Genomic DNA, 24,696 nt, shown 5'->3' on the forward strand with positions numbered 1-24,696 from the left:
CTAAATAACCATTTTGTTATTACTAGTAATTCTGTTTCAAAAAAATAACTATGTTATTTGACACTCTTAATCTATGCACTACAGGAATGAGAAAAAACAAACAATCCTATCTGACAAAAGGGCCATATTATATGTAGTAAATTAACTTTTTATGATCATCCCCATTAATAGCAAAATCCATAGGTCAGTTCCCAGGCAATACAGAAGTGGATGCTTTATATACAGGACACCTACATGTAATGTGATAACACAGTAATTTTTTTTGAGCCATTATGATTTACCAGTTTATTAAAAGGCACCCACAAAATTAAAAACCTGCACAATTAAAACAATGCAATCTTTAAGCAGTTAAAAACAATGAATTGTCAAGTCAATGTGGGAGAGCTACTGAGTAATCTGACCTTTCAAGTAATGTATACTGGAAATCCTATTTTCTCCTTTCATCTAAAGTTCATTAAAAAGAAAAGACCCCCAAAACCCCCCAGAACCACCTGCCCTTGGAGAAAGTTAAGATTCTGCACACACAACTTGGGGACACACTCCCCCAACCACAGGATGACGTGGAGCATGCAGGGGTCATTCCAACATGTCCTGGAGCACCGAGGGGTCTACCTCCACAGCCTGGAGGCCTCTGTATAAGCTCCAGAAGGTGGCCTGCTTCCCATAGCGCTGCCTCCAGCGGATGAAGGCCTCCACCATCTGGGACTGCACGTTGTGGGGGTGGTTGGCCTTACAGCGGTAGATATCTGTCTGGGACAGTCCCAGAGCCAGCACAACGGGCTCCCACTCAGGGCCCAGCCTCTGGGCCAGCTGGTTAATCTGCCGGTCCGATGGTGAGCGGTTGAGGATGTGCGGGGGGAAACCAGTCATCCAGTCATCTGGGAAAAAGAAAGATATGAGGGTGAAAAGAGCAAACAAACACATCAGATGGGCGCAGAAATGGAAATTGTGGGGAGAAGAGCACAATGCTTCATATCGTAGGGCCAACTTTTCCTAGTCTTCTTGGGGGCTGCTCAGTAAAAGGTCACATACAGGAGCTTACAAAATACCATTTAGCATCTTTGGAAATGTTTATTACAGAAAATGTGAAAACAAGAAAATAAAAATAACTGGGAACCCCACAAGAGAAACTTAGTGATAACAATTTGATTTTGTCTTTTATGTATAAAACATATGTTTGGCATTACATGGCACATACAGCTTTATAACATGCTTTTCTCACTATCATCTCTTTCACCAGAGAGGCCAGGCAGGGGGTTCCAAGAGAATGAAGAATGACAGCCTGGGCCCCAGTTCCCTCTGGCACTGGGGTGGCGCTCTCTCCTGCAGGAATGGCTAGTGCTGGAGGATAATGGGCTAACCAGGACAGCTACTCTCTGCTGATAAACTCGAACATTACCAAGAAACGCTGCAGTCTCTAACAGAAGCAGAACCAAAGAGGCCTGCCGAGAAAAAAATGAAACTCAGAGGCCATGAGGTAGCAGGATGAGAGTTACCACCCTGGGCCCAGCAAAGGGAGAGATAGCACATGCTGTAGAAGGGCAATGAGGGAACCTGACCTTGCACTTCCTATATCCCAGTCTCCCCGAGGCCAGTCTGCTGAGGAACCATGACACTGAGTGACTGCCTACAGATGTGCCAGGCATATCCAGTAAGAGTACCATCAGTTACAATGCAGACAGCCTTCTAGAGGAAGGAGGTTAAAGCTAAGCCCTGAATGTGAGAAAGAATCCAATGAAGGGAAAGGTAAGGAAGCATGCCCTCAGCAAAGGAAATTGCCTGTGCAAAGGCCCGGAAGCAGAAGATCACAGCAAATTCAAGAAAAGAAAGCAGTTCAGGGATCCCTGGGTGACTCTGCAGTTTAGCGCCTGCCTTCAGCCCAGGACGTGATCCTGGAGTCCCCGGATCGAGACCCAGGTCGGGCTCCCTGCACGGAGCCTGCTTCTCCCTCTGCCTGTGTCTCCGCCTCTCTCTCTCTCTCTGTCTTTCTCTCTTTCTCTCTCTCTCTCGTGAATAAGTAAAATCTTTTTTTTTTTTTTTTTTTAAAGAAGTTCAGTGTAGCAAAAGTGCAAAGATTGAGAAGGACGCTAAACATTCAAAATTCTGGTGCTGCTTATTGGTTAGGCCAGAACTAGAAGTGAGGTTTTCATATTCTTGGTACAGTCATGTGTACAACAGCGCTACATTTGTACTACATTCTCTGTCACCAGGATCATGGGAATCCGAGTCAATCCCACTTCACACTCACCAGCTCATTGTTTAGATTTATGAATTCAATAAGAAGGCAAAAAGCACCCGATTGGAATAGCTGTTTTCACTGCACATGCCTTTTATCCCAAAGCAGTTGCAAATATCTTAGGCACAAGTTTAAAAAATACTGTCAAGGGTTCTTTCTGGTGTTTGTCAAGACTGTAATTTTTAAAAAATGATTAGGAAACAACTGAAATAATGATGCTACTACTGACCAATATTTATATTAACAGTAATGATTTTATGGCTTGTATAAAAATATGGGCACTTTTATGCAGGTTCATTAAAAAATTCAAGCAACATAAAAAAGTACAAAAGAAAAAACAAGTTATCCAATATGTACTTAGAGTTGGTGAACATTCTGGACATCTCTTCACGCACGTATTCTGTATTAATTGCTTTTTTTCTCATAAGGGTTATTTAATTTTGTTTGAATATAACAGGAAAAAAAAAAAGAAACAGACGGGGTACTAAATGGCTTTCTGACCTATAGTTAAATATTCAAACACCACCACGAAAACACACACACACACACACACACACACACACACACGATTTAATGCCAGTAAAAAAATATATGAAAATTTAAGACATAAACCATGTATTTTCACATTAACACTCTATAATTAACACTTGACATTTCCTCTCCTTTCCTCGTATCTCATGATTTTTCTTGCCTATATCATTTTTGTTTGTCTGTTTTTTTAGCAAGAAGAGAATGCATGCATGCGAGCAGGGGGCAAGAGGCAGAGAAGGGGAGAGAGAAAGCTTTAGATCAGGATAGGTCTTGGTCATTCTCTATCTGTTTTCAAGATGATCTTCTGACCAAAGATTTAGCTCTTCCTCTCTTTCAGAAAAATTTTCCTGGGTTGTATTTCTGCATTCTTTTTCTGTTCCAGATGCTGGATGCCTTTCCCCATCACCATGACTATCATTTTCTGCCTTATTACTTTACTCCTTTCCTGTGATCATCTCATGCCTTTTTCTATTCATTTGATGGTTATGCTTATGCTGTTTTTTTTTTTTCTGGTCAAATCTCATATTATAGGGGTTTTGTTTCCCTCAAATTCTTTTCTTGGCTCTTCAATTTTTTTTTAAGATTTATTCATTTATTTTTTTAGAGAGAGCAGGAGGGGCAGAAGGAGATGGAGAGAATCCCAAGCTGAACTCCCTCTGAGCACGGAGCCCAATGCGGCTTGATCTCACAACCCTGAGATCATGACCTGAGCCAAAATCAATAGTCAGATGCTTACCAACTGGGCCACGCTGGCACCCCTCTTCAGTCTATCTTTTAAAACTCTCATTCCAACTCAGATCTATTAGGATGGCTACTGTCAAAAAACTCCAGAAAATAACAAGTGTTGGTGAGGATGTAAAATGACATGGCTGCTACAGAAGAGTATGGTGACTCCTCAAACAACTAAAAATGGAATTATCATATGACCTAGCAATTCTACTTCTGGGCCATATACCCAAAAGGATTGAAGCAGTGATTCAAAGAGATATTTCTATACCCATCTTCATAGCAGCACTATTTCCAGTAGCCAAAGAGTGGAAGCAATCCAGGTGTCTATCAAGGGATGGAAGAGAAACAAAATGTGGTATACTATACATTAGAATATTATTCAGTCTTATACAAACTTGTGATCATAAAGACAGTATGGTACTGGCACAAAAACAGACACATAGATCAATGGAACAGAATAGAGAACCCAGAAACGGACCCTCAACTCTATGGTCAACTAATATTCAACAAAGCAGGAAAGAATATCCTACTGGAAAAAGGACAGTCTCTTCAATAAATGGTGTTGGGAAAATTGGACAGCCACGTGCAGAAGAATGAAACTGGACCATCCTCTTACACCACACACAAAGATAAACTCAAAAATGGTCAAAAGATCTAACTGTGAGACAAGAATCCATCAAAACCCTAGAGGAGAACACAGGCAACAACCTTTTTGAATTTGGCCACAGCAACTTCTTGCAAGATACATCTATGAAGGCAAGGGAAACAAAAGCAAAAATGAACTACTGGGACTTCACCAAGATAAATAGCTTCCACTCTTCAAAGTACACTGGCACAAAACTAAAAGGCAACCTACAGGATGGGAGAAGATATTTACAAATGACATATCAGATAAAGGGCTACTATCCAAAATCTATAAAGAACTTCTCAAACTCAACACCCAAGAAACAAACAATTCAGTTATGAAATGGGCAGAAGACATGAACAAACATTTCTCCAAAGAAGACATACACATGGCAATAAGCACATGAGAAAAATGCTCCACATCACTTGCCATCAGGAAAATACAAATCAAAACCACAATGAGATACCACCTCATACCAGTGAGTATGGCTAAAAATTAACAAGACAGGAAACAACAAATGTTGGAGAGGATGTGGAGAAGGGGGAACCTTCGTGCACTGTTGTTGGGAATGCAAACTGGTACAACCACTCTGGAAAACTGTGTGGAGGTTCCTCAAGAAGTTAAAAATAGAGCTACTCTACGGCCCAGCAATTGCACTACTTGGTATTTACCCCAAAGATACTGTAGTGGAATGCCACTACAAGCAGTGTTCATAGCAGCAATATCCACAATAATCAAACTGTGGAAAGAGTCATGATGTCCCTGGACAGATGAATGGATAAAGAAGATGTGGTCTAAACGTACAATGGAATATTACTCAGCCATCAGAAAGGACGAATACCCACCACTTGCTTCGATGTGGATGGAACTGGAGGGTATTATGCTGAGTGAAATAAGTCAATCGGAGAAGGACAATCATCATATGGTTTCACTCATATGTGGAATATAAGAAATAGTGAAAGGGAAAGGAAGGGAACTGAGTGGGGAAAATTAGAGGGAGACAAATCATTTGAGACTCCTAACTCTGGGAAACAGACAAAAGGTTGCAGAAGGGGAGATGGGTGGGGGGATTGTGTGACTGGGTGACAGGCACTGAGGAGGGCACTTGATGGGATGAGCACTGGGTGTTATACTATATGTTGGTAAACTGAATTTAAATAAATAAGTTTAAAAACAGAATAAAAAGCTTAAAACAGAATAACAGTCTTAAAAAGGAAAGCATTCTGACTCATGCTACAACACACGTGAGACTTGAAGACATTATGCTAAGTGAAATAAGCCAGTAACAAAAAGACAAGACTTCTATGATCCTGCTCTTAAGAGGCACCTGTAGTAGTCAAATTCATTGAGATGGAAAGAATGGTGGTTACCAGGAGAGAGGATGGGGGGAATGGGGAACTGTTTAACGGGTAGTCAGTTTTGCAAGATGAAAAGAGTTCTGGAGGTTGGCTGTGCAATGTGAATGTACTTAATACTCCTGAACTGTATACCTAAAAATGGAAAAGATGGTAAATTCTATATGTATTTTACCACAATTAAAAATAAAAAATAATTAAAAAATTTTTAAAAATTAAAATTAAAAGTCTCACTGTTGTTTTATCATAAACTACATTGAGTTTTTATTTCCACTGAATTGATCCTGAGGTCTCCTATAGCACGAAATACTTGTGAGGCTGAGTTTTCTTGCACTGGGTTTCTGTTCAGGCCCAATAGGTTGCATGTTTACTTTTTGCAAGCTATGTTCATTTTTTCTGCTATAGCATTTTCGCATAGTTGTCATGACACATCCTCATATTGCGCACATTTAACTTGAGCATCTCTGTTCAGGACTGTTTGCTGTCTTATAGTAAGCCAATGTATACTTGACACTTTCTTCCTCTGAGCTACAATTTGTGGTTGGTTGATGCTTGCTATGCAGCGTTTTGCCACAGAAGAGAGCTAGAACACACCAGGCCTGCCCTTGTTGGCGGTCCAGGGTATGGCTCTCTCTTTTGGAAGCCAATGAAATGTTTTATACCAGAGCCTCCTCTCCCTAGCCAGGACACACTCACTCCTGTGGTCTAGTTTTTGCAGCACAAAAATGGCCTGCCCTGGGCTGCCTTTCTGCCTTTACTGAGGATGTCTCCTGACATTTACTGAGGCCATCTACTCATCTCCTCCACCAGCTTCTTTTCATACTGATTTGAATTAGCAGGGATCCTTAGGATTTTGTATCCTTCTCTTCTTTTCCCAGGATTGCTTCTGCAGGGTCAGGGTGGGTGTTTCCTTTCTTTGAAAAGTGCCTGCCACTTTTCAAAGCACATTGGCATAAAAGTTGTGACTGGCTTTTTTTTGTTTGTTTGTTTGGTTGCAGCTGGCATATGTTTTTGTTTTTAACTGCTTTTTGGTTCAGTTCATTGGGTGTTGGGGAGGGAGCCTCCGTGATTCTGCTACTCCGTCATCTTTCTGATTCCTGGCCAACTATTAATGCAACATAGGCTTTGGGCCAATTATTTGGGAGTGAGGGCAGTATTTGCTCTCATTGCTCCACACTTTCAGGGTCATATATCCCTTGAGAATACTGCCACATAACTAGAAGATGGCCAGCAGTCTGTGGACACAGGCTGGAGCAAAGATAACTGGCACAGAAGTGCTATTCATCCAAGAGCACATCAAGCCCTTCCATGGAGATATTACACACATGAAGAGATAATAACAGCTGTTTGTGCTGTCTGACCTCTAGCAGGAAAAGTATCCTCATGAGGCCCTTCCAACTCATGAATTCTACTGAATATGACATTACTTAAAAAATGAGAGTCCTAAGGCTTTAGTGTCAACATCTAAGGATATATATACCACATAACATCAGGTCAGGCTATAAATTAATGCACTGTGACCATCTGGCCACTGTTTCTCAGAGCTTGATGTGTATACCACTAGCAGTGTACAATATGAAATCAGGTGATATATGGGTGAACATTCTGTATTAGAATAGTCATGTATCTATTTTAATACAATTAAAAAGCATAAATAACATTTCAAACTTACGACTCCCGAGAATTAAGTAAATAAATGTTAAAAAGCAGATATAGAATGACAAAGTAATAAAAAAGTAAATTTTTAAATAAAAAGTAAATTTAAATAAGAGCAATAAATTAGCAGTACAGGTGGTACAAAGATATAGCAAAAGCTATACAAATAGAACCCAAATGAAGTGTGGGAAGTCTGGTATTTCTCAACAAGTGCATCACAGCATTTAGGGCAAAGCTGTCCAGTGTATGGCAGGGTCTTTAGCATCTGTGGCCTGCACTTCCTATGTACTAGTAATACCCCAGCCTGAGCACGCAAGTCCACATACCCTGGGGTGAGGCACAATTGTGCCTGCTTAAGAACCACCAGAAACTATGACATAAGTATCCACTAGTTTTAAATAGCTCCCTCTATACTTAAAGAATTTCTCTCTTATACAGATCCTAAATTTTTTATGCAACTCTTTAATCCCATTCTAAGCTAAAACTCCCATGTTTCAAACAAAACAGCATTCTCTAACAAATCCATCTACCATAATGAAGCCATCCATTTGAAGGAATAAATGCCCCACTCCCCATTTCCCTTTGTACCCTCCCATCTCTGTGGTCATTACATCTCCAACCATCTCCTCCTCTCTCATTCATACTTAATTAATCTCCTTTTCCAATTCCTATTGCATATACGGTCAGGTTTAAAAGATTCATACTTAACTTTTTGTTTCTTGAAGGATGTTTCTGCCTCCCAAGCTTCTTATGGACAGAGATCATGTCTTCTACTTCTTGCCCTCCTTCTCCAATCTTTACCCCCTTGGTGAGCACAATATGGAACTCAATGTATAGTAACAATCATATCTTTCTTTAAATTTTTATTTTATTTAAATTCAATTATCATATAGTATATTATTAGTTTTAGAGGTAGAGTTCAGTGATTATCAGTTGCATATAACACCCAGTGCTCATTACATCACATGCCCTCCTTCATGCCCATCACTCAGTTACTCCTGCCCTCCAGCAACCCTCAGTTTGTTTCGTAGAGTTAAGAAAAGACAATTATATGATTTCACTCATATGTGGAATTAAAAAAAAACAACAGAGGATCATGGGGGAAGGGTGGGGAAAAAAACGAATCATATTCTTAACACAAGAAGTTCCTCCAAGTCAAGTTTCCAGTTCACAATCTCCACTAGCTATGTACTTCTGACTTTATTTGTTCTAGAAAACGAAGTTATTTATTCCAACAAATCTTCATGCAGACAGTACTCTCTGGTCTATTTTGACTGAGTGTACAATCTCCAAGTGAAGGAAAGTCCACAAGTCTAGCTTCCTGTCTGGTCGACTGCCCCTTTTTGATCTATATTCTATAATATGTGGGAACCTTAATACTGACCTAAAAAAGAGAAAGTATACAGGATTCAAAAGCACAATTCATAGACTAAAGATTATGGAGTAAAGGAAAGGCACAGCAGACCCATAAGCAGTTGCTAGGGGATTCAACTAAATCTATGCTCAGGAATCTACAATAACAGAAAGGATTTTAATCATAAAATTCTTTTAAAAATATTTTACTTACTTGAGAGAGACAGAGAGAGAGAGAGAGAGAGAGCACATGAGAGAGAATACAAGTGGGGGAAAGGGGCAAAGGGAGAAGCAGGCTCCCCACTGAGCAGAGAGTCCTGCACAGGGATCAATCCCAGGACCCCAGGATCATGACCTGAGCTGAAGGCAGATGTTTAACCAACTGAGCCACCCAGGCACCCCCTATAAAATTTCTTTTTAAACCTCAACTATTTTGTAATATAACCTGAGATGTAAGTACATATGTAAGTATAAGTACGTATGTTACATATGTAAGTAACAGTGACTTGGCTGGACATGGGGTTGCACTTTTAAAAACTATATATGTTCCTTTGCAGAATTTGGTAATATAGCACCTTTCCCAACTCTCTACTGCAATTAACCATTATCACTGATAGAAGTATCATATGCTTTAGGTCTGCTGGACCAGAAAAAACTTGAGCTAAGAGACTGTCCCTTTCTAGTGTAGCCATGTTTTAGGAGCAAAAGGCTAACAACTCCTGCCTCAAGGACATGTAAGGCCTCTTACATGTAAGGCCTCTGCAGGTTGAGTTTTGGCCAAGCCCAAAACCAATAGGACAGGGTATTAAATCTTCTCACAGGGCCGCAGGAGTGAAAATTTGCTGAACAATAATCTATAAACATTCACAAGTATACTAATACATTTTTAAAATCTAGATGAATTGACACTGGGAGATAGATCTATCTATCTCCGGAAGAAATCCACAAATGTGGAATGAAAAACTTCCGTAACATCCAGGTTAATGAAGCTAATTTATTGACTTGGCAAGGGCTTATTGTTCCTGACAACCCTCCATATGATAAGGGGGCCTTCAGAATCAAAATCAACTTTCCAGCAAAGTACCCATTCAAACCACCGAACATCACATTTAAAACAAAGATCTATCACCTAGACGTCGATGAAAAGGGGCAGGTCTGTCTGCCAGTAATTAGTGCTGAAAACTGGAAGCCAACAACCAAAACCAACCAAGTAATCCCTCATAGCACTGGTGAAGGACCTTCAGCCCAGGCACCCACTTCGGGCTGACCTAGCTGAAAAATAATCTAAGGACCGTAAAAAATTCTGTAAGAACGCTGAAGAGTTTACAAAGAAATATGGGGAGAAGCAACCTGTGGACTAAACTCTGCCACCACCGATTCCAGCGAGCATGAGCGGAGACCCCGAGCAGTGTATTCAGACACCCCGCAAAGCAGGAAAATTGACACGTGCCACCGCCTGGCGTTTGCTTGTGGTAGTTACTAACTTTCTACAGTTTTCTTAATCAAAAGTGGTCTAGGTAACCTGTAAAGAAAGGATTAAAAATTTAAGATGTTAAAAAAAATATATATATATATATAAAATGCCAAAATTAGTGCAGGAAAAAATAGAAAACTTAAATAGACCTAAGTATTAAATACATTAAAATGGCAATCAAAGCCTTCCCCTGCTAAAGAGCCCTAAGCCCAGAACAGTTTTATAGGTGAGCTCTATCAAATGTTTATGAAACATTTAATTTCTTATCTTCTATAAACTGTTCTAGGAAATAGAAAAGTAAAAAAAGCTCTATAGCCTATTTTATTAGGCTGCTTTATTTTTTGTTCCAAACGGGATAAGGAGAATACAAGAAAAGAAAAATTACAGGTTCTTTTCAATTATTATTTTAGATGTAAAAATCCTAAATATTAACTGAGTAAAAAAAAATCTAGGGATCCCTGGGTGGCGCAGCGGTTTAGCGCCTGACTTTGGCCCAGGGCGCGATCCTGGAGACCCGGGATCGAATCCCACATCAGGCTCCCGGTGCATGGAGCCTGCTTCTCCCTTTGCCTGTGTCTCTGCCTCTCTCATTCTGTGACTATCATAAATAAATAAAAATTAAAAAAAAATTTAAAAAAAATGCTCTTATAAAAAAAAATCTATTTAAAATAGATATTGTGAATGAGTAGAATTTATCCCAGGATTAAATAATTTTAATATCACAAGATCAATTTATTCAACATATCAATAGTCCAAAAGAGGTCACTATCATCTTAATAGATGCAAAAAAGTAGTTCATAAAATTTGACATGTATTCATGATTTCTTAAAAATATTTCTTTAAAAATTAGGAATATGGGGAACCCACTTAACATGGTAAAAATTGTAAAAGCCTTCAATAGTATATGATTTAATAGGTAGCTTGTAAACATTTTCCTTTTAAGGACAGAAACAAAACAAGGATGCCCAATGTCACCATTACATTTAAACAGAGCTATAAAGAAAAAAAAGAAGTTAGGTATAAGCATTTGAAGGGAAGAGACAGAACTATCACTATTTTCAGATTATTCAATCTAATATGTAAGAAAAGTCCAGGATCAATAGATCATCCATTAGAGAGGCACCTGGGTAGTATATTTGGTTAAGCATCCAACTAGGTTTTGGCCTGAGTCATGGTCTCAGGATTGTGAGATGGAGCCCCATGGTGGACTCCTCACTGAGTAAGGAGTCTACTTGAGACTCTCTCTTGTTCTCCTTCTGCCCCTGCCCTCCCCTCCTCAAATAAACAGATAAATCTTTTTCAAAAAAGGTTAATCCATTAGAACAATTAAGAGGGTTGAGTAAAATTGCCAGATAACTTAAAACAAAAACCAACCAAACACAAAATATGATAAAAAAAAAAAGAAACAATAAAAACTATAAAGTATCTAGAAATTAAATTAGCAAAGATCTCACAAGACCTCAATGGGAAAATTTTTAAGCATTAATTAAAAGACACAGCAAGATCTGTATAAATGGAGAGTCATTTGTGCTCTGGGTGGGATAACATTATTATAATACAAACATGACAATTCTTGTAATAACAATTAAAATTTTATAATGGGGAAAGGAGAGGTTTTTTTCCAAACTGGGGAAAACTAGCTATACAAAGAAAAGTAAAACTGTACTTTTACATCACACCATAAAAAGTGATGGAGTCTGTGTGGATAAAGGTACAAACATAAAAGGTAAAACTACAAAGTAAATAAAAATAACGAAGAGTACCTTCATGACCTGTAGTGGGAAGTGTGTTTTTAAACGAATCCCCCAAAGATGAATTTTTTTACCTCAAAATCAAAGATTTCTGCTCAGTGAAGGAGATCATCATTCAAGATGACAGAGCAGAATGGACAAAGATACTTGTTAATATACAAGACTATCTGGACTTATATGGTACTCCTGAAACCAAGAGGAGAAAGATTAAGCACCTCCACAGAAAAAAAGGATGAAGGTATGACAAGGTAACTCAAATTAGAGGAAACTAAGAGAGAGAGATGCTCAAACACAGAAATTTAAGAAATAACAATGGAAATAATAATAATAAATCCCTTTATGTGCCTAGAATTCTAGACCATACCGTTTTGGCAGAGTTGTGGAGATGTAGGAACTATGTTCAGGGCTGGTGGGAATGAAGACTGGCCAGCCATTCTACAAGCCAGTGGGCATGTGGGTCCATTGGAATGTGGTGTATGTATAATCTTGCTCCTATGTCCATGTACCTAAGAAAAACTCTGAAAAAAGTCCCATAAGGGACATGTAGAAGGTTGTTTATACAAAGTTGCATTATTTGTGCTAGGAAGTATACATATGCCTTATAACCCAGTTCTCCTGTTTGGGGGTTTCTAGATCCCAGAAAAATCCTCACACAGATTCGTGAACTGGAATCTCTAGGCTGTCTACATCAGGTAATGCTGTGGGAAGAAAGGAGCTAGAAGCAGTCTTGGAGCTCATTACTAGGGGAAGAGACAAACAAGAGGGAGTACAGAGGAAATGCTGGACAGTTAGGATAAAGCAAAAACATAAGAAAAAGGAGACTTATACCAATGCAAAATTAAAAATATGTATTTCAAGACAACACCAGGAGTGAAAACACCACAAATGATAGAATGTATTTGAGAGAGAAAGAATGGTTTGTTATGGGAGCGACAGGAGCGGAGGGGTTGGGGATGCTGCAGACAGAAAGCCAACCTGACGGGCCACCTCCCAGGGACCCTGGTCCCGGAGTGCAGCGGCTCAGAAGAGAAATCCCTTTGGCTGAGGGACTGGCTGCCTGGAAATGAAAGAAAAGCACCCTGAAAAGAAAACTAATAAGAACTACTTGTTGTGAGTAGAACAATGTGGTCCTCACAGAAAGGTGGAGAAATAAGTCTTTCTAAAACCTGATTCCAGGATGATGAAGTGACCACCCACTCCAAATAACAAGGCTGTGTTGCAAAATACAAGTAAATCATACTTATTGTAATGGAAAACTTGATTTGACTATCAAGCCCATGGAAGGTCAACAACAAAACTATTAGCAATAATTGAGTTTTCACTGAAATAAAAGGCAGGAGGTAGGGTGGCCACAGCTCTGGGCTAAGAATTAGCAGGTGTGGTTCCTATCTAAATTTGAATCTGCCATCAACTAGCCATATAACTTGGGGTAAGGCATTTAAATTTCCTCAGATCGTTTTCTCATTTGTAAAAAGTAAAACCAGATGATTGCCAAAGCCTCATTTAGATATAACATGTTATATTATCTTTTTTTTTTTTTTTTTAACAAAGCAATTGTATTTTCTACAGATCTTTTTTGACTTCTCATTAGGGAACAATTATTCATTTATTGTTGCATTGCTTTTCCCTATATGTCTTCTAGACAGAACAAAGACTTCTGAGGTTTTAATCATGGTTTTTGCTAATCTGTTCTGCTAAAAAAGGATCACTGATGGAAACTTATCCTCCCTACAGTAAACAAAAACAAAAACATCAAAACCTCAGTGAATATTGGTAAAATCAATTTTTTCAAAATAGTACAAAAACTTCAAAAGTTTGTTACAATTTTCTGTACCATTAATTTTTCTCACATACTTGCACAGATCTGAGTCAACTCCATCCACCTGTCATTGATCCTGCTCCTTGAAACCACCAGCCAGCTTGGAACCTTAGGGCCTTGCACTAGCTGGTCCCTCTCCCTGGAACATTCTTCCACTGTCTTTCTCCATCAAATATGACTCCTATCAAACAGAGCCCCCCAACTGACCACCCTGTTCTTAATCACAACACCCATTCCACTCTGTGATCTCCCTTACTTACGTACTACTTTCTGATATATATATTTCACAGATGCCCTGTATTTTTTGTTGCCATCTTCCTCACCTACACACTCATCCCATCTCTTCTAGAATGTAAACTTCTCACAGGCAGGAGAGCTTTGTTCTTTTGTTCAATGATGTATCCCAGGCACCTAAAATTGTACCTACCAGATAGTAAGCAGTCACTACATATAAATGAATGTTGTTGGACAAATAAAGCAATTAAAATCAATGATCCATTACAATTACGATATATTCACTTAGCTCTGCTTCCTACTTTATGGCTAGGGTGTTACCAAATGCTCCCACCTTTAGGTTCTTAGCACTCAAACCAAAGAAATTATGCTGCATAATCTGGGACTGAATAGAAAATGAAAAAGGAGTATGACTCCCTAATAGTAAAATATTGTCAAGGTTAAGCGTAGGCAGCTACCCACTCTCCATACTGAACTGGACCACACCCATGTTTAATTTGAAGAGAGAAAGATTCCAAAATGTTTTTTGGATAAATACAGCAAACTGAGGCTGATTCCAGTCTTCATCCTCTCTAATACTTAAGGAAATGAACAAAAAAATAATAAAAAATAGGTCAACAAAAAAAAATATGGCAGAACCACACTCTAATTCCTGATTCCCTGAATCTGTATGGATTATCCAACAAACTTAACTGAGAGGTTCACTCTAATATCCCAAAATCTGGAGGGGAATGAATTGTTATTTTTTTCTCTTCTGACTTCAGTAGACTGAGGATGGTAACTCAGAAATGTGAACAAGGCCTAGCTACCCTGAACAGAAGTCACAAGGCATTTCACGAGGGCCCAGGAAGGACCGCTGGACACAGGTGTTAAACATCACAACAAACAACTCAGCTGTGCTCACCCCCTGCCCTGAGTCTTTTGCCCACATGTGTCCTTAAGCTCAAGGGAAGGAAACAGCCAGTCCCCAAGGGGTCACAGAGGAGAAATCACCCTAGTGATATCAGAGCACCAGAGGCAGAACCCAGCTGCTCCATAATGAGCAAGATGGAATGATATGATGGCAAATGAGTAACACACTAGAGTAACAAGAGATTTACAAAGGGAACATTATGTAAAACAAAAACAAAACCTGACATAAAAACCCAAAAATCCATAGTTCCCCAAAGTAAGAGAAGGTCTTCTGTCATAAAACAACTTAATAAGAGTATAATAGGAACATGAATACAGTAAAACAATAATAATAATAATCAGATAGTCCAATAACAAAATAAGATTTTAAAAGAAGCTTCTTGGGGATCTCTGGGTGGCTCAGTGGTTTGGCGCGTGCCTTTGGCCCAGGGCGTGATCATGGGGTCCTGAGATCAAGTCCCACATTGGGCTTCCTGCATGGGGCCTGCTTCTCCCTCTGCCTGTGTCTCTGTCTCTCTCTCTGTGTGTCTCTTTAAAATAAAATATTTTAAAAAATAATAAAAGCAGCTTGTCACTCATGGGTGGAATTTAAGAGACAAAACAGAGGATCACAGGGGAAGAGAAGAAAAAATAAGACAAAATCAGAGAGGGAGACAAACCATGAGACTCTTAATCCTAGGAAACCAACTGAAGGTCCCTGAGAAAAGGGGCAGGCAGGGCGAGGCTGAGAGATAGGGAGGAGGCCACAGAATCAGGCTCACAAAAATCCCCAAAGTGCTGAGATATAAGGACACCAGAGATTTCCTTAAACCAAAGCGAGGTGCAGTATAATACGGCAGTGAGAAGCTTCCGTGCTCGGGGCCCTGCCGTCCCCACGCTGGGCACAGACTGACCCGAGCACTGCCGTGACCCTCTGGGCAGGACCCTCAGGGCACTAGCGCTTGGCCACCCCCCTCCTGCACTTGGAAGGGCCCCGAGCCTGGCTTAGGGCTCTGCTGCCGTCACCTTGCAATTCTTCATCCTGCTCCAACAGGCTCTGCACCTGCATTTTGTGCAGGGCCCCACAAATGATGTAGCCGGTCCTGCTTAGAGGAATTGGAGGGGTTGTGCCAAAAACATGTTCTGTCCCCAGAACCTAACACGTCATGTGCTCATAAATATTTTCGAAATGAATGAACTTCACTTCCACAGTCATGTGGGTGACAAATGCTCGTACTTCTGCTTTTACCTAAACTTCTACACTTGAAACTTACAGAGTTAGGATGTGCCTTAGACTTTGAATTTTTGAAACAGGACATATACAATTTCCTACAAAATCTCCACACAGAAGAAGCAAAGAGAGAAGCCAGCAGCTGGGTGACTTTTCTACCTCAGTTTCTAATACCTTGGCTCCATCTATACACATGGTTATGACCTCGATCCCCTCACACTCACTCACTCACACACACGTGCGCGCACATATACACCTTTTCCTGAGGAGGTTTGGGACTTATTGGCACTCTGAAGAAAACAAATTTATAGCACATACGAAAAAAGCAATTCAAGGGGTGTCTGGGTGGCTCGGTCAGTTAGAATCTGCCTTTGGCTCAGGTCACGATCCGGGGGTTCTGGGATCGAGTCCTGTGTCAGGCTCCCTCCTCCACAGGGAGCCTGCTTCTCCCTCTCTCTCTGCTGTTCCCCTCACTTGTGCTCTCTGCCTGTCAAATAAATACATAAAGTCATTTTTTTAAATAAAAAAAAGCAATTCGAGTACAATTCCTGAAATCTGTTGGAGTAACAGTAGACAAGTAAGAGATACATTTGAAAAAACATTCTGACATACATTTTTTTGTTGTGGTAAAATATACATAATATAAACTTTACCATCTTAGCCACTTTAGACTTACAGCTTAGTAGCATGAGGTACATGCACGCTGTTATGCTGCCAACACATCATCTGTCTCCAGGCCTTGTCATCACCCCTGACTCAATACCCAACAATCGGCTCCCACTCCCCGCTGACCCCCAGCCCCTGGTAACCACTGTCTACTCTCTGCTTCTATGAACTTGACCATTCTGAGCACCTCACATAAGGAGAATTATCAAATATTTTTTCTTTTGGATCGGTTCTGTTTTGCCTCATGTAATGTCTTCAAAGTTCACCCCTGCCATAGTCTGTGTCTAAACTTCATTCTTCTAAGAGGCCGAGTAACATTTCACTAGGAGTACAAGCCACATTGTATTTATCTATTACCTGTCAATGGGCATTTCGGTTATTTCAGATATATTTTTAAAACAAATATATAGGGTGTCTGGGTGGCTCAATTGGTTAAGCGTCTGCCTCTGCTCAGGTCATGATCCCTGGGATCGAGTCCCACACTGGGATCCCTCCCCCACAGGGAGCCTGCTCTTCCCTCTCCCTCTGCCTGCTGCTCCCTGCGTGTGCTCTCTGTCAAGTAAATACATAAAATCCTTTCAAAAAGTAAATTACATATATATATGTATATATATACATGTATATATATGTATATGTATATATACATATGTGTATATATACATATATGTGTGTGTATATATATATATACACACACATAATTTTTTATACTTCCTTGAAAGCTTTTCCATTTTACAACATGCAGCCTAAACCTTGACGATGATGGGGCTGATTTCTCTTAGCACTCGTGAGCTAGCCAGCACTTCCTGCTCATATAGCCTAGGAGATCTTCTGTGATCATGAGGAGAAAGGCACAAGAAAGAAGAAAGGTAACCTCTCTGGAGGTAAGTCTTTGGTCACACCTGGGTTTATCAGCAGTATATCAGAAATGTCCACTGCACACCCACACAGCCAGCAGGAAGGTGAACCTTAAAAAAGGTTGCACGGATGCACAGATGCATTCATCAAGAGTTTTACAGCCCTGGAGAAAACCCAAATCACAGTATTATTTTGCCTTGAAGCTGACTCAGGCAAGTGAGATACAGAGCCTCTCTCAAGGAAAGTTATTTTTTCATTCCCAGAGCTGTGGTGTATGCGGGATGAGGTATGGAGGTGAAAGAGTTGATGTGAATGCTCGCTTTTGTGGCCTGTTATGGAACATGCCAACCTTGTTACCATATTATATTTACTCAAGTCGGTAAAGGCCTCAATAAACCAAACAACAATCCAAACATTGAACAACAGTGTCTGGTGGGGTCTGGTGATGGTTTTCCTTCTTTCCTATTTCTGTTCATTTCTGCTCATTTATCACATATTTGTAGAGCACCTACTATACATGTGGCAGCCATCCTTTTAGTCACAACAAAAGTGAGCAAGCCTGGGAAGGAGGCCATACACTTGCAAACAATAAACAGGCACATAAACAAGATAACTTCAGAGTGTGCCGGTCCTACAAGGGACATAATGGAGGAGATATAAGGGTGAAGTTGCATCACTTCCTTGTTTGGACTTCCTCCTCCCTATCTCACGTGTTCAGTAGTAGCTAGATATTCACATCCAAAGCTCTGAAGAGAAATCTAATCTGGAAATAGAGATTTAGAACTCTCTGGGTGGTGCGTGAAGTCATAATGGGGATGAAGAATCTTGGGGTATTATGTGGAATAACAAGACCAAACACTGATCTCTAGAAACATCAACATTCCAGGGTGAGCAGGGTAGGAAGAAACAGAAAGGGCAGAGAGGGCCAGGCATGTCCAAGGAGAGGGAGAGTCTTTGGAGAAAGGGTGTGGCCAACAGGGCCAACCAGAGATCTACCACCAGAAGCCCCACTGCAGGTGTGGCTGGTGATTCAACCACCGCCTGGCACTGGTTGTTACCCAGGCAATGGCATCCTGTTCTTTGAATAGGTCTGGCTTTGCTGTGTGGAGGTAAGGGGAGGGAGGGGGAACGAGGAGATGGCAGGGGTGTAGGACACAGAATCGGCAAAGGTTTCCCGATGAAGATTAACCTCAGCAAAATTCTACAGAAGTTGGCCAGTTGCCAAGATTGGAGAAGAAAATATTCCAGACAGAGGAGTAGCAAGGGAACATCCTGGCAACTGCCTGCCCTCTACTGTGCCCGGACTGTGGGGTACGTGGGGGAAAGTCATGAGCACACAGAAGACTCCAGTGTGACAATAGGACTTTCCATCTTATTCCAGAGTTGATGTTTTCTTTCAAGGCAATAGGGATCCACCAGGACATTTCAAGCAGAGGGCTGATCTGCTTAAATTTGCATCTTGGGCTGATCACCCTGGCAACAGAGAGAGGCTGTTGCATTAATGCAAGGTGAGAAATTACTAAAGCCTGTGGCAGTGAGGGGGGATTTGTGACACACGGAGGAAAAACTTTCAGGGCGTTTTACATTTACTGGCAAAATTAGATGTTGACACCCGAAGTCAGGCTCCATGGCCAGGACTGCTAGTAACAGAATTTCCAGTCATTAGCTGGGCACATGGCTCCCCAACATAAGAGCTGTGTATCCCACCTTCCTTGCAAGGGCCACGTGACTAAGTTGTGTCCGATGACTTGGAGGTGTATGAGTCACAATCTGGGAGCCTTCTTTGTAAATCACCTACTCCCTACCCTTTGCCCCTCTTCATTACCTTTTCCTCCTTCCTCTTGGAACTGGGGCAAGCATCTTGGACCCTGAGAGGACCATGACCTTAAGAATAGAGGTCAAACATAGCAGAGAAACAAGACAGAAGGAGTTTGGGTCCCTGAAGGCTTCTTGGAGCAGAGCATCCCTGTTGAGTAAGGGACAGGCAGGGCTGGGGAGGGAGGGTTAGGTAGGGGGCCAAGGAATCAAGCTCACAAAAATCCCAAAAATGTGGAGATGAAAGGAAATCAGAGATAAACAAACCAGACCATCTCGTCCCAGGTGTCAGAGGTGGGGTCTGGTTATAACAGCTACTCTACTCAGGACCATCAGAGAAATCCTGGACCCTAAAAGGGAAATGGGCCATTAAAGATGTTATAGTCCTTACTCAATGGTGCTATCAATAAAGATGATAAAAGGATTTAGGTTCCTTTGTTCCTTTCAATAAAAGATCCACCCTACAAGCCCCCAGTGGCAGCCCTATGGGGACCACTCTCACTCCTGAGAGCTTTCTCTGTTTCCTAGCTTAATAAAACTCTATGGCTTTACTCACTCCTTTGTCCATGAGATTCATTCTTTGACTTCATGAGACAAGAACCTGGCTCTCCTGCTTCAGCTGGAGAAGAAGAGGGTGGGGGGATGAGGTAACTGGGTGATGGACATGAAGGAGGGCACATGACATAATGGGTGTTATATAAGTCTGCTGAATCACTGACCTCTACCTAGGAAATAAAAAATACATTGTATATTAATTGAATTTAAGTAAAAGTTTTTAAAAATAAGCTTATATAAAAATGATAAACTGAGGACCAAAACAGCATCATCATGAAATTCATAAATAAATTGGAAACATCAAAGCATAGAATTAACATGATTTAAATTTATCTATATTCAGGAAAGACTTAAGGTAAACAGAGAAAAAAGGCAGAATTTAAAGTATTTGGAGAGAAATGAGGACTATGGAGGACCTCATCTATCACAGTCGAGAGGAAATCAACACTTCTCTAAAATGGAGATGGCAGCAGTCAGGACAGACTGTTCTCTATGGTAGGAAAGAAGCCCTAAATCGCAGTGACTTAACAGAACAAGATTTCATTTCTCTCTCACACACCCACCACTGTAGGCCCGCCTAGCTCTTCAGGACAGTACATCCACGAGCTGGTTCTGCATTCTCTGCTGCATTGATACCATACTTCTCCACATTCACTTGGGCATCCATGCTCAATAAGATGCAAAGAAAAGATAAGAGATAAGAGATCGGGCAATCAAACACAGCAATCCATAAGTGACCTTCTGCTCACTTCCATTCCCATTTTGTGACTAAAGCAAGTCAGTCACAAGGTCCTACTTAACTTGAAGAGAGTGAGGAAATACGATTCTCCTCCATCTCAGGATGGGGAGAGACCTGGGTGAAGAGCACTAATGTCTACCAAGAAACATAACTGGGGGAAAAGAAAAACAAAACAAGTTCTTTATCATCTCTTAACCACAGAAGAAAAAAACACTTCTAACCATGAAAATAATCTCTTTATTCAATTTTCAGTAATTTCTTTGTATTCACTTACTTTCTTTTATTTTAGATTCAAATAAAATTAAATGTAAAAATCAGCATGTATCATATATTCCTACTTTTCTAAAAGCATTTTTTTCTTTTCTTTCTTCCTTTCATCCACCTATCCATACATTTTCCCATCCATGCTTAAAGAGATGTCCAACAGGATGCACACTTTTTTTTGAGGCTTATTTCTAAGTGATAGGATTTGTGATCTTTATACTTTTCTGCACTCCTTGGATTCTCTATAATGAACATGTATCATTTTTATAAACATAGCAGAATCATTATTAGAATATGAATGAATGAGAAATAACACTTGACCTTCTATTGTTAAGCCTTAAAATCACTAGACAGTAAAAAAAGAGATAAACGAAGCACTACATTACTATAGGAAAGGAAAGGGAATTAAAGGAATAGAAAATGTGGTATTTCATGATCATTATATCCTGTTTGAAATTATAAAATGGGTGAATGCTGATAGCTTCAGGCCATGTAGCTGGTTTGATCGGTTAACATGTAAAGGACATACATTTCTGTCTTGCCAATTTCTTTAAAAGTCTTCTGTATCTCATTCAGGATAGCTGTTGATAAATGTCAGGGCTGATACAGGTCATTCCCACCAAATATACAGCTGTTTGTTGAGTTTAAAAGAGATGCTCTACAGAAATGAAGTTTTTTTTTTTCCTATTTAAAAAATATGGACACTAAACACAAAAAAGAACAATTAATAAACTGAAAAGGAAAAATAACTTCTAATCATCAGAGCCCATTTATCCATTAGGCACAGTGGGGACAGGGATGAGAGAGCCCATGAGAGCCCACAATACTTTTTGAAGCCCATGAAAATGTTTTATTTTAAAATGAGAAGAAAACATGAGCTTTAGGTCAAAGACAATGTTTGAATATATAATAACATATTCATCTTTATAGCAACAGTCATAAAACATCATTTTTAATATTTTCTTATGGAGGAAGGGGTCACAAAGGCAAGAGTGCCTCCAGCCCATGCAAGTCATAATGCAGCCCTGTTTCTAGTATTTCTAAGTTACAAATTTACTGGCAGGTGGCAAAAATTACTTGGCTTATTGAAACGTGCTTAAAAACTACCTTTTGAAATTAAAAAGAGTGTTGTTGTTGAGAGACAAAATTCCAAAGTGCCTTGTAGAGTATCCAGAGTGCGTAAGTCACAAAGGCAAAGTCTCAACATTAATGACAGCGCTGCTTTTTCACAGGCGATAAGCAAATGACTTTAAAGATTCCTTTATATGAACGTTCCATTATGCAGATATGAATTCTGAGTTTTCCCCTTTTCTAAATAGCCAAAACGAACCCATTAATCACATTATTTCCCACATATGACTGTTCTTCAAAATTTTCAAAATTGTTTAGAAATATCTGTAACTCAATTTTAGTCTTCAAGATCAAAACATCAACATTTAAACTGATACCCAACAAGCTGCCCCTAGGGTCCCTTGATATTATCTTTGCGGCTAGTGCCTGGCAGTAAAGAGTAAAGAGAGTTAATTTAAGAAGCTTTGATTGTATATTATAAATTATAAAATAACACCTCTGATAGATATGCTTTCCTTATCAGCACTAAACCTGCCTAGAAGAAGGATAAGATCACTAATGAGTGCTTACAGACAGCTGGCTCCAGACATCAAAAGTACATTTGTTTGATGGAGTTCCACTGGGTTGAATCGCTTAGCGATAAGACCAAAGAAATAAAAGGGGTGAAGATCATGTCAATTTGCCAAGCAAAATCTTTCAAAGCTATGACACAACAATAATCTTAAAAGTGAAACTTTCAGTCCTCTTACCAGCAACGGAGGCAGAGGGAGAGAAGGCATGTTTTTTAAACTGCTGTCTTCCCAGTCGGAAGAGACTATGAATGTGGTGATTAACATAATCAAGAATTAAAATAGTTTGGATTGATGGAATGATACTAACAAGATTTCATTTGTGTTGGGATGTGACATCCCCTCAAGCTCAGAAAATCAAGTATAAAGGTACAGAATGTTTTCAGCTTGTCTTAAAATGCAGTTCAGGAGGAGAGATTCAGATGTCTTAATTGCCTGCAAATGCAGTAGGAACCTAGCACACGCACCACACACACATACAAACAAACCAAAAAAATCATGTGAGTTTAGAGTCAGAAACAAGAAAGATGACAGTCTCACAGAACTAGCATTAGACCACTTCCCAATTAATGATCTAAGCACATTATATGGACAGAGATGTGGACTTCTGAGTCTCAGACATTATAGGGACCCTGATGCAGGGTCTACCCGAAGACATTCACCTGCAAGCACACATGACATCAGTGGAAGGCATCTGGCATCTGCCACAGTGAACTATGAGTTTTACTAAGACAGAAACCGTGTGTCTGTCTTATTCACTGTGAGGACCTAGTATGTGTCTCGTACTAACAGCTCCCAAGAAATATCCTTTAAGACCTTAGCTTTTAAAAATGTATGGAGGAGCTGCACATTATACAGGGGACACATTCCAAACAGCTCGCATAATGCCAGACTACCCTGGCAAAGCACAGGAGCACTGCCATGTACCAAGAGCTACGCACAAAGATCATTCCGCTTGGCTTCGGAACTTTGTGGTTTTTGACAAAATTCTAATTTTCTAGGAATTGCATGACTTCAAAGTTTGTGCCTAAAGTGAAACTTACTGTGAAATTTTGATCAATTAACTCAAAGATGCCTAACTTCACATAAAATGGAATGGTAGTCTGAAAACAGATATGTTGATTCGGCAAATATTAATTGAGGCCTACTATGCTGGTGGGTGCTTTTTAGTGCCTAATGATACAGCAGGGTGCAAATTTAGCTATTTATGCAAATTGTTTGCAGTATGCCAAAAGCACTTCCATGGAACTTTGGGCATGAAAACTACCCATCTAGACTATTTCATTTATTTCACCAGGAAAATAATTCAGGAAATAAAATCAGAGGAATTCAGGTCACTTGCTCATTCTCACAATTCCCTGGCGAAGAAGCACCAAAGAGTGATCTTTAGATGCCTATCCTAGTAGGTATTCAGTGTCTAATTATACTTGGAAGTCAGCAGCTGAAGTTACCAATTTATGAAAAGATCTCAGAAATAACATGGGGTCATCATTAATAAAGATTCTTTTAATCTCCTTGTTACTCTCAAAAACTGGAAAATCTTCCAGACTACATTTCTGTTTTTTAACCAAAATTTTCTTTTATAAAAAATACATGTATCAGAAGCATGTATGTGTGTGTAATACTGAATGAAAAGTTTAACAAAACAAAAAATACTTACCTTTAGTATATGATATCCTATTTTATCTTAATCCTGATTCAACCATTAAATTGATCTCACGTTCCACAAATAGGTAGCAAACAGAAATCTGATGAACATTGTTCTAGTGTACATTCAGCTGGCTAATTTCTAGTCTCCATTCAATAATTAACTCATATGTCACCTCCTCAGAGAAGCCTTTCAGAACTCTCCCAAGTATCATCAACCATGCCCTTCCAGGAAGCCTGAAATGAGGGACAGTGAGAATACAGCAGAGGAGCAGATGCAGGAAAGAATGGGAGGTGGCACTAGAATGTCTATGCTGCATCTAAGCCCCACACTAGAGCAGGAGCCCCTTGAGCATAGGGGCAGAAAGGATCCTTCCCACCACCAATCAATTTCCTGGGCACTGAGCACTTCCTAGCACAACATGAGTACTCAATAAGCAATTGTTGAAATAAATCCTTTAGGGACCTGATGATAGAGCTGACCCTGAAAGCAAATAAAAATGTCCATCCATCAGAAGCTGTGCACTGGTAGCCAATGGACTTAATTTGGCCCACAGATGTGTTCCATTTGGCCTACACTGTTCAAAAAACTATACAGCATTTGAAAATTGGGAGCTTTCACAAAATTCC

General features: G+C 40.0%; 1 protein-coding gene and 2 pseudogenes across 1 annotated transcript in view; 2 read left to right on the forward strand and 1 right to left on the reverse strand.

The window, feature by feature from the left end:
* Positions 1-256: 256 nt before the first annotated feature.
* The window catches only part of CRADD (CASP2 and RIPK1 domain containing adaptor with death domain), a 175,811-nt gene continuing 151,371 nt past the window's right edge, over positions 257-24,696 (reverse strand). Inside the window, exon 3 of the mRNA XM_041738439.1 lies at positions 257-878. Coding sequence (XP_041594373.1) covers positions 577-878 — 302 coding nt within the window. The 3' untranslated portion in view covers positions 257-576. The remainder of the gene's footprint in view (positions 879-24,696) is intronic.
* On the forward strand, positions 9,104-10,143 carry LOC121481233 (annotated as a pseudogene).
* LOC121481354 overlaps positions 9,874-24,696 on the forward strand; it is a 63,615-nt pseudogene continuing 48,792 nt past the window's right edge.

This window comes from Vulpes lagopus, chromosome 23, assembly GCF_018345385.1.
Source record: "Vulpes lagopus strain Blue_001 chromosome 23, ASM1834538v1, whole genome shotgun sequence".
Classification (NCBI taxonomy): Eukaryota; Metazoa; Chordata; class Mammalia; order Carnivora; family Canidae; genus Vulpes; species Vulpes lagopus.